At 38.6% G+C, this 10,137-nt stretch overlaps 1 protein-coding gene across 1 annotated transcript; it reads left to right on the top strand.

Annotated features, from left to right (window-relative positions):
• The first annotated feature begins 7,510 nt into the window (after positions 1 to 7,510).
• On the top strand, positions 7,511 to 9,886 carry LOC109206380 (butyrate--CoA ligase AAE11, peroxisomal-like). The gene is made up of 3 exons (XM_019369208.1): positions 7,511 to 7,805; positions 8,161 to 8,554; positions 8,646 to 9,886. Exons 1-3 carry the CDS (start codon positions 7,608 to 7,610, stop codon positions 9,806 to 9,808), a joined length of 1,755 nt encoding a protein of 584 aa, XP_019224753.1. The 5' UTR covers positions 7,511 to 7,607; the 3' UTR covers positions 9,809 to 9,886.
• The last annotated feature ends 251 nt before the right edge of the window (positions 9,887 to 10,137 follow it).

Here is a 10,137-nt window from a genome sequence, read left to right on the forward strand (position 1 = left end):
CCCCCTCCCCTCATTAACGACCAAAACAGCTCGAGTGCAGTCCACCCGTCCCATAAAAAGTAAAGATTCTCGGTCCCACATCCTAGCTGTGGCATTATATCGTTGTGGGTTGCTCGTTTCGGCTCCAAATCGCCAAATTTTTAATTATCCAAAAACCTTAAATCGAGATATTCCGACTTAGTTTTTGTTAAAACTCGTATAGAAAATGCATATTAGTTGTTTTTAATGTTTTCTTTGTTGTTTTGTGATTGTTTTGCGATTTAACTATTTTGTTATTTTTATCCGGATTATGATATTAGTGTGCTAAAATTTTTTAGTAAAAATAGAGAAATTATTATTAGTTGTTTTAAAAAAACGTTAACTAGTTAATTTTTACTGTGATGTATGTATTTTCATGAATATTTTGTGATTAAATTTATTTGTTGATTTTATCTGGTTTAGATTATTTATTTGCTTAAAGACTAGTAAAATAGATAAATTATTACTTTAGTTCCCTCCAATGGTATCTTGTGGCCTAATGTAGTGCTTGTATTTGTAATGTAGTGCCCTTTTAGCATAGTGAAATGTAGTTCTCTTTAGCGTATTTCCTTGTAGTTATTAAAATTAATCATTTAAGTATCTCTTGTACCCAAAAATACATCGAAAAAGCCGATAGTTCAACCACAAACTATGTTCAATTCTAGTCAACGATCGTAATAAAATAACACGAAAAAACAACAATATTTCCCGGACTAAGCATGAGAAAAAAATAATATTTCCAGGATACCTTGATGCTACTAACCCTCAAATATCGAGCCCGGAACCCATATGTGAATATTTAATAATTAAATCTTGTATAATTATAAAAATTAATTATATAATTCTATTATAGTAAAAAATAAGTGAGTAATAAACAAAAAATTATAATAATAAAACTAACATATAAAATAATAAAATTAACATATAAAATAATAAAGCTAACACGTAAAATAATAAAACTAACATATCAACTAATAAAACTAACATTTAAAATAACAGACATGTTGAGTGATAAATCGGGTAAATTTTCTCATCATGAACACAAAATTCAGGATATCTTGGTGCTACTAGGCCTCAAATATCGAGCCCAGAACCCATATGCAAATATTTAATAATTAAATCTTGTATAATTATGTAAAATAATAAAACAAACAGATTAAAGTAAAATAAAGAAATTAATATTGTTTAATTTACAGTAGACGACTTGGAGATACCGCCTTTGCATCCCGGACCTGCCAGCCAGGAGCTACTATCGTTACAGGGCGATCATAGGTCGTCCCATATATGGGAGGGACAGTTACTTGCCCAGACATTCCGCGCCCGGAGAGTAGAGATATGTGGGGCTTTCTCAGGGACCACCCTCCCCATCCCCGTCTAGTCAGACGCCTCCAGGATACGTGCTTTTATAGGATTGTGGAGATCAGCCGGCAGCAGCTGGATTGGTCGGTGATCACGGCCTTGATAGAGCGTTGGCGACCGGAGACGCACACATTCCATTTGCCCATTGGCGAGGCTACTATCACGCTTCAGGACGTGGAGGTCCTGTATGGGCTGCCCATTGATGGAAACCCTGTTGCTTTGCCGCCTGGCATGAGGGAGTATACGGGAGATCAATACCTGGACATGTTACAGTGGCGCATCGATTTCCGGCCAGCGGATGAGCATGCAATGAGTGGGGCTAGTCGTCTGCAGTTGACGCCCATCCGGCAGCATCTGGAGGCGATGCATGATGAGATTAGCATGATACACCGGATCTACATATTGACCGGTACACGAGGTTGCTGCTGCTCCTTATGTTTGGAGGGGTTTTGTTACTGAACACTTCGGGGAACCTAGTTAGCTTGAGATTTCTTCATCATCTTGAGCGGCTAGATGATATACATCAGTACAGCTGGGGTGCTGGCATTCTCGGTTACTTGTACAGGCAGATATGCCGGGCGAGCATGAGCACCCGGCACGACATTGCTGGATTTTTGCCGCTGCTACAGGTGAAAACATAGTCGAATACCCTATTCATTATAACATACCCAGTATATATATATACCTTAAATTTTACGTCAACTTTGTATATTAGGTTTGGTCCTGGGAGCTCTTCCTGCAGTTGCAGCCACCTCTACCACCCTTAGCTCCGGATGCACCACCTCTGTTTCTCCCTCTAGCTAGGAGGTGGGTTGAGAGGCGGCGATATAGACGAGAGTACGAGGCTCGACATGATCTCCCCTTGTGCAGGGATTTGTTGGATTTGCTGGAGGGTGCACAGGTAAATGTATACCTAAGTTTACTTTGCCTGGCCTCATATGTGTTGCGTTTACTCACATTTTCTGTTGTTACTTAATAGTTCATTTGGAGGCCATTCAACGGCGAGCTAATAGCTGGGTTGCCCAATTATTGCTCGGTCGTCCGACTTATGTGGAGCTCTTCCATCCCGTTGATCTGCCTTGATATTGTGGAGCATCATGCCACCGAGCGGGTACTTCGCAAGTTTGGCCGCCCGCAACTTGTACCACCACCGCCCACCTGGCATACCATACATTACCAGCGGGATGATCATTCCAGGGTGGACGAGACATATATGGCATTTCTAGAGGCGCAGATCGATACTTAGGACCAGTGACCTAACCTGATTCCGCCCCCTTCACCGCGTCGGATGGATACTGAGCATGATTATATGGGTTGGTACCGTAGTGTTGCCCGACTTTTCACTGGGAACCCATTTATCGCACTAGCGGTTGGTACGTTCCATACACCGGGAGGCACGAGGCACTGGTATGTTATTTGGTATACTTACTTATAACTTTAACCTAGCGTTCCGTAACTTTAACACATCCAGTATCTGCGCCCAACATAACCATCAGACCAACATGCCTTCAACATCGCACGTTTGCCACAATAGCACCTTGGCTGGTCATTGCGTCCAGACATTTGGTAATGCAAGAAAAATGAGAAATTTTCGGAAACTTTTGCTATTTGTTTAGGTTAAGCGCAGATAATAACTAAAATGCGCTAGTTATTTATAGGCAAGACAACCCACATAACATAGTATTTAACCGCGCTATGCTTCACGTGTAAAAGATTCTTTCGGGTACAATACAACTTTTCCAGAAGCTATCTTTTACAGGTGAGCAGCTTTTTACGTCGACAAGACAACCCACTTAATGCAGTATTTAACTGCGCTATTCTTCGCGTGTTAAAAATTCTTTCGGATACAATACATCTTTTCCAAAAGTCATCTTTTGCAGGCGAGCAGCTTTTTACATCGACAAGACAACTCACATAACATAGTATTTAACCGCGCTATGCTTCGCGTGTTAAAGATTATTTCGGGTACAATACAGCTTTTCCAGAAGTTATCTTTTGTAGGCGAGCAACTTTTTCATACTTGTTATAAATAGTATAAGGAGATGGTATATGAAATTTGAAGTCATTTAATGGAGATTCGCCTATAAACACTTGCGTCTTTTTTGAAATTTAACTCAAATCTACTCCAAATTACTTAAAATTTAAATTTTTAACTCCTTTACTTAAGATTGTTGTACTGAAGTATTAATGTTAAATATCAGTAATATTTAACAACAATGGAAACATAATTTTCTTTCATACATTCTTCAAGATAAACAAGTACATACACTTATTACCACCACATTACAAACTAGATAAACAAAACACTACGTGTATCCTTGATAGTTGGCCACAATAGATGAACTTCCACCAGGATATGGATTACCACCGCCACCCAAACCAGCTGAAGGATATTTACGACGGTTGTGTCCTGTTTGCGAGCATATGCCACATTTACGCGCATAAACGGTATCACCAACTTCCATTTGGTTCCGTATATGCGTTCTTTTTTGCACTTGTAGCTTAAGAAAATAGTTCTTGTTACACACCATTTTAAATGGTTCCGGCGGCCAATAATGCTCAGCACCTACTGGCTGCAACTGCCCACTATAGGTGTTTAAGTATGCAACAACACTATATTGCTTATCAACATAGTTGGTTGGCCCTAATCCTGTATGTTGAAAGCACTTGATGGCATGTGAGCACTGCATGTGGTAGATGGACAATTTCCCACAAGAACACAACCTGCTGGCTTCATTTACGGTGTGTATATTATTCCCCCGGTTTTGATGGATAGCGGTGCAAACTTCAAAAACAATTTGCTCGTTGCAATACTGTAAAAATGAATGCCAATGTGCCCCCCTCCTGTATTTCTCAAATCTTTTCATTGGGTTTGGCATAAATTAAACACCCCTCTCCATCAAGTCTGATTCACCTCTATGCCTTTCAACAAACCCCTCTCCGCCATCTGTTTGAATGACATCCGCACCATGGCAGTGATAAGCAATCCACGTTCAGACTTCAATAACCCGTTGAAAGACTCTGACGCATTTATAGTCAGGGTTCCCCATCGTCTGCCACCATCCGCATGCAATGTACACTTGTCAAGCTCATGTCGCATCAACCAATTATAGGATCTTTCGTCTTCCTGCCTGATCGATTCCATGCGCCTCCTGAATTTGCACTCCTGGTGAGCTGTTGCAGCCATCCACATTAAATCATGCAAGTCCTTGTTGGGATATTTCTTCTGGAAATTAGCCTTCAAGTGCCTCACACAGTAATGGTGGTATGCATACGGTTCCTGCAATTCAGGCAAATGCTGTACAGAACTTAAAATACCGCCATGCCGGTCAGGTATTAGACAAATACTTGAACGTTGTTTGACAACGTGCTCCTTCAAGTGGTTCAAAAATAACGTCTACATCTCTTGGATTTCATTGGCACAAATGGAAAAAGCTAGGGGAAATATTTGTCCATTAGCATCTACTGCAACGGCGATCAACAGCTTAATATCATACTTTCCATAGACATGAGTACCGTCTATGGATATTACCGGCCGACAATGCACAAAACCATCAATTACTGGTTCAAATGCCTAGAACATGAATCTGAATACATATTCTGGTATTCCCGCACTCCGCTAAAGCTTCCATTCAACAACAGTCCCGGGGTTAAAGTGTTGCAATGCGGCCATGCACCTGGGTAGAGATGCAAATGACTTATCCCAGTCACCATAATTGGTTTCAAATGCACGTTTGCGCCAGCGATATACCTTTCTTTTGGTAATGGTACACCCATATTCCTGGTGGATGGATGTAATACACTCTTTGATCTTGTACCTTATAGACGCTTCAATGTGTGGAATCAAGACAAGAGAAATCAAGTCAACATCCAAGTTGAAGTGATTCCCACTGAATGTGTCCATTTCACAGTTATGGGTGACAATGTATTTACCCAATTTCCACATATTTATTTTCTTCTTGGTCGCACGCAGCATCCACTTACAACCTGTAAACCATCTACGGAAAACAACCTTGTATACATCCGGAGATGACTCCCATACCATTATCTCACGATACTCTTTTACGCAATGCATTTCACCGCCTGCTAAGGCGCGCTTTATTAGGAAAAAGCATGCCCTTTGACAGCACCATTAGTATGGACTCATCCCACATTGCTGTTCGAATTTCGTCAAGATCCCTTGTGAGGGCATCCACATCCGGCATACTTGGCAAATGATCAAGGTAGGGAATCTCCGTTGAATGAAACGGCACGTGGGACTCATACACTCTTGGTCTAATGGGGGGTGGAGCATGCTCCCTCGCCAAATCAGGTCCAACATTCTCTTCCTCCTCATCATCACCCTCATCAGGGAAGGGTATTTCATCTCCGGACTCATCGGCATTGTTGTCATAATCTCTATTCTCTTCCTGACTCTGCGCATCTGCCATATGTCGAGTAAAAATATCGTCTTCAAGAAATTGAGTCAGGATACAACGTTCAAGTTGCTCGTTTTCACTGCACAACCAACAGAATAATGAGTTGCTGAAATTGATAAATACTTTACATATAGATATATCACTTCACTTACAAATTGTAATGTGTTGAATTCCATGATGGACATTATTCAGTTGGTGATGACTCTCGGATGGACCACTATGATCCAACCCCTTGCGGAGTCACAGAATACGGATATCTTCCGGCTATTTTAAGGTTCACCGAACGTTTGCTCACACTCATTTTATTACATAACAACGATACCAATCTATCATACTCCATTGTAAGTGGCAACTTAACATGAGACTATGGAAATAAACTATAGCTTACTGAGTTATTCGTTACCACAACCTTACCCCCCCCCCCCCCCAATATAATGAAACCCTAGTTCTTCGCTCTTCAGACATTATGACAAAATGCAAAACAACTTAAGGAATTAAAATTTCACAAGACTTGAGAATTTTTCTGAATGAATTTCTACAAACTCCTTAACGTCTTTAAATAAGGCCATGGGGGGTTGAATTTTTTGAGGTATAACGCCTTTAATAAGGGCGCTATACACATTTGAATTATTGTTATGTTAGTTAAGCGTAGAAGTGTTGTTGGTGGGCCCACAAAATATGTATAGTGCCTTTTATTAAGGCGTTATACCCTCCTGTCTTTTCATTTCCAGGTATAGCGCCTTAATAAAAGGCGCTATATGTATAACACCTTTTTAAAGGGCGCTATACCTTAACTGGGCAAACGGACGTTAAGGTATAGCGTCCTTTAAAAGGGCGTTATACATATTTTGGTCACTAAGTTTTTTTTTCCACACATTTTCGTCATTTGAGTCTAAAAGAACCACATGTTGGTTTCGGACTCTGTGGTTGTGCATATATTTGTTTTGCTTCGTTAACACATAACAACTTATGTTTTTGGCCTAACACATAGAAGATAATTACATCTAATAACTATTCATAAAAAGGTGTGGAGGTCGAGAATTAGGATTGAAGGTTGATAGGTAGTTGTGAGTTTCTCCTAGGGTTAGTAGTAGTATTAGTACTATTCTTGTATTTTCTAATTCTTGGTTCTTTATTATTACATGTTGTGTCATTTTCTTACCCTATTACCTTGTTGTTGCTTTATTTTCACCGTTCCTTGAGCTGAGGGTCTATCAGAAATAATCTCTTTATCTTTACAAGATAGGGGTAAAGTCTGCGTATACATTATCCTCCCCAAAGCCTACTTATGGGGTTATACTGAGTTTATTGTTGTTGTGGTTGTAATTACCTATTATAAACAGGTTAACATATAGAGATAATCTGAATATTACTTTGTACGCGACAGTATGTATATGTTAAATCCTTAAAATAAACATAAGACAGGAACTAGTGAAGTGAGGTGGCTTTTGGTTATATTACCCCAGCCCAAGTTGAAGTGGTGAGGTCAAAGCAGCCAAAACTTTTATGTAAAAACAACCACTAAATAATGGTATTTTCAAGGTCAAAGGTCTTTCAAGGAACTGTGGAAATTATGAATTTGGTATTAGTACTACACATTCACTGCAACTTCCCTATTTTTCCACCTAAACAACCATTTAGGGACCCATATATGGGCCATAATCTTGACTCTCCTCTTGGCCTTTCCCTTTATATATTTCCCTTGCAATATCTCTTAACCTCACTACACTTCTCTCTAACTACAAACCTTTCTACAAAACAATTTTTAAGAGCCTATACTTTTTTAAAAAACACAAATTCCATTCTGAGACTATGGATAGATTACCAAAATGTGGAGCAAATTATGTGCCTCTAACTCCTCTTACCTTCTTAACTAGGGCATCCAAATGTTATGCCAATAGAACATCCATCATCTATGGAGGTGTCCGTTTCACATGGAGCCAAACTTACGAGCGTTGTTGTCGCCTCGCCTCCTCTCTTCGATCCCTAAAAATTGTCAAAAACGACGTGGTAAGTATATATATGACATGTACGATTAGTGTAGTTTAACGTATTATAACATGTTAGTTACTATTTTTACTAGGTTACTGATTAACGCTTATAATAAAAATATATCTGTGATTACCTTATCAAGTGATCTGATTCTATAAATGTAATATTATTTATACTGTTAGTGCATATAACTTAATAGTGCATATAATAGTATGTATGTGACAAAAAATTTCAAAGCAACAACATGCATAACTAGAGTTTCCTCAACTAAATAACACATGCAACACAAGAAAATGAGCAAGATATCCTTACTATATGGTGATTAAATCCACAAAATTATGTGTTTAATAATTAATTATCTTTGGTTATACAGGTTTCAGTGTTGGCTCCAAATATCCCAGCAATGTATGAAATGCATTTTGCTGTGCCAATGGCAGGAGCTGTGTTGAATGCAATCAATACAAGGCTAGATGCTAAGAACATTGCAGTCATTCTCAAACACTCTGAAGCCAAAGTATTTCTTGTTGATTATGAATACCTAGAAATTGCTAAAAAGGCCCTCGAACTTCTTGTTGCTGACTTTGAGAGGTCCAAAACTTCTGAAATGCTAATGCCTCTTGTCGTTGTCATTGATGACATCAACTCCCCTACCGGAATCCGGCTAGGCGAGCTCGAGTACGAGCAATTGGTGTTCCAAGGAAATCCAAATTACATCCCTGAAGAAATTACCAATGAATGGGATCCAATTACCTTGAATTATACATCAGGTACTGTTGAAATATACAATCATTTCATCTAAAAGTTTAAATTACTAAAAAATATAGTATATTTTTATTGACTTAATTATGTTTTCAACAGGTACGACATCACATCCTAAGGGAGTTGTGTACAGTCATAGAGGAGCATATTTGAGCACTTTGAGTTTAATATTAGGTTGGGAAATGGGTACTGAGCCTGTCTACTTATGGTCCTTACCAATGTTTCATTGCAATGGATGGACTTTCCCTTGGGGCATAGCTGCAAGAGGTGGGACCAATATTTGCATTCGCAATACTACAGCCCAAGAAATGTACACAAACATAGTGTCACATAACGTTACACATATGTGCTGTGCACCTATTGTATTCAACATCCTTCTCGAAGCGAAACCACATGAATACAGACCCATAACAACCCGAGTCCAAATTCTAACAGGTGGCGCACCACCACCTGCGCCACTTTTAGAAAAAATCGAGAGACTCGGGTTCCATGTGGTTCATGCTTATGGGCTCACAGAGGCCACAGGCCCAGCCCTTGTATGTGAGTGGCAACAAAAATGGAACAAATTACCTAGTGAAAACAAATCCAAATTGAAAGCAAGACAAGGAGTTGGGATTTTAACACTAGCAGATGTTGATGTGAAAAATTTCAAGAATATGCAAAGTGTGCCACGAGATGGAAAATCAATAGGGGAAATATGTTTACGAGGGAGTAGTATTATGAAAGGGTATTTCAAGAATGACAAAGCGAATGCGGAAGTATTTAAAAATGGTTGGTTTTTTACTGGAGATGTTGGAGTAATTCACTCAGATGGGTATTTGGAAATTAAAGATAGAAGCAAAGATGTGATAATTTCTGGTGGGGAAAATATTAGTAGTATTGAAGTTGAAAATGCAATTATGAGACATCCAAATGTAGTAGAAGTTTCTGTTGTGGCCATGCCACATTTCAGATGGGGTGAAAGTCCATGTGCATTTGTTATATTGAGCAAAAATTCAGAAGTTAAAGAAGTTGATATTATTGCTCATTGTAAATCAAATTTGCCAGGATTTATGGTACCAAAAAAGGTGAAATTTGTGGAAGAATTGCCTAAGACTGGAACTGGAAAAGTCCAGAAACACCATTTGAGAGCAATAGCTAAGACTTTTGTTATTTCAGAAAAGTCAAATCAAACGAACAAGAAAACAAGTCAAGTCAACAGGGAAAAGGCGAGATATTACGATCAAAATCAGGAGCATATTCTTGCTTTGTCTCGTTTATAGAGAATAATATTTAATAATGTAATAAGTATTATATTTGGAGGAAATGGTTGGTTATAAGAAGTTGTGCTAGTGTTTGAATATTGTAGTATTACTTTTTTGGCTGCTGTATTACTATAGAGGAATCATGTAACTTTCAGTGACATATCTAATTGGAGTTAATAATTTTACGTTTTTAATGGATAAAGTTACCTATAATTATTAGTTTAAATTACCTAATAATATAAAATAATATTACACTATTAATATATAAAAGTTAAACTCTTTCCAGGACAATGTTGCATTGCGTGATATGTTACATTCCAATTAATATAATTCTAGCTTCATTTTGT

Source organism: Nicotiana attenuata, unplaced genomic scaffold, assembly GCF_001879085.1.
Source record: "Nicotiana attenuata strain UT unplaced genomic scaffold, NIATTr2, whole genome shotgun sequence".
In the NCBI taxonomy this organism is placed as follows: Eukaryota; Viridiplantae; Streptophyta; class Magnoliopsida; order Solanales; family Solanaceae; genus Nicotiana; species Nicotiana attenuata.

Bases quoted from the DNA above. Each gene is read 5' to 3' on its own strand.
- LOC109206380 (XM_019369208.1), top strand. From the start codon at position 7,608: ATGGATAGATTACCAAAATGTGGAGCAAATTATGTGCCTCTAACTCCT. The intron at 7,806-8,160 runs GTAAGTATATAT...TTGGTTATACAG, and splicing joins AAATTGTCAAAAACGACGTG to GTTTCAGTGTTGGCTCCAAA. The intron at 8,555-8,645 runs GTACTGTTGAAA...TGTTTTCAACAG, and splicing joins TACCTTGAATTATACATCAG to GTACGACATCACATCCTAAG.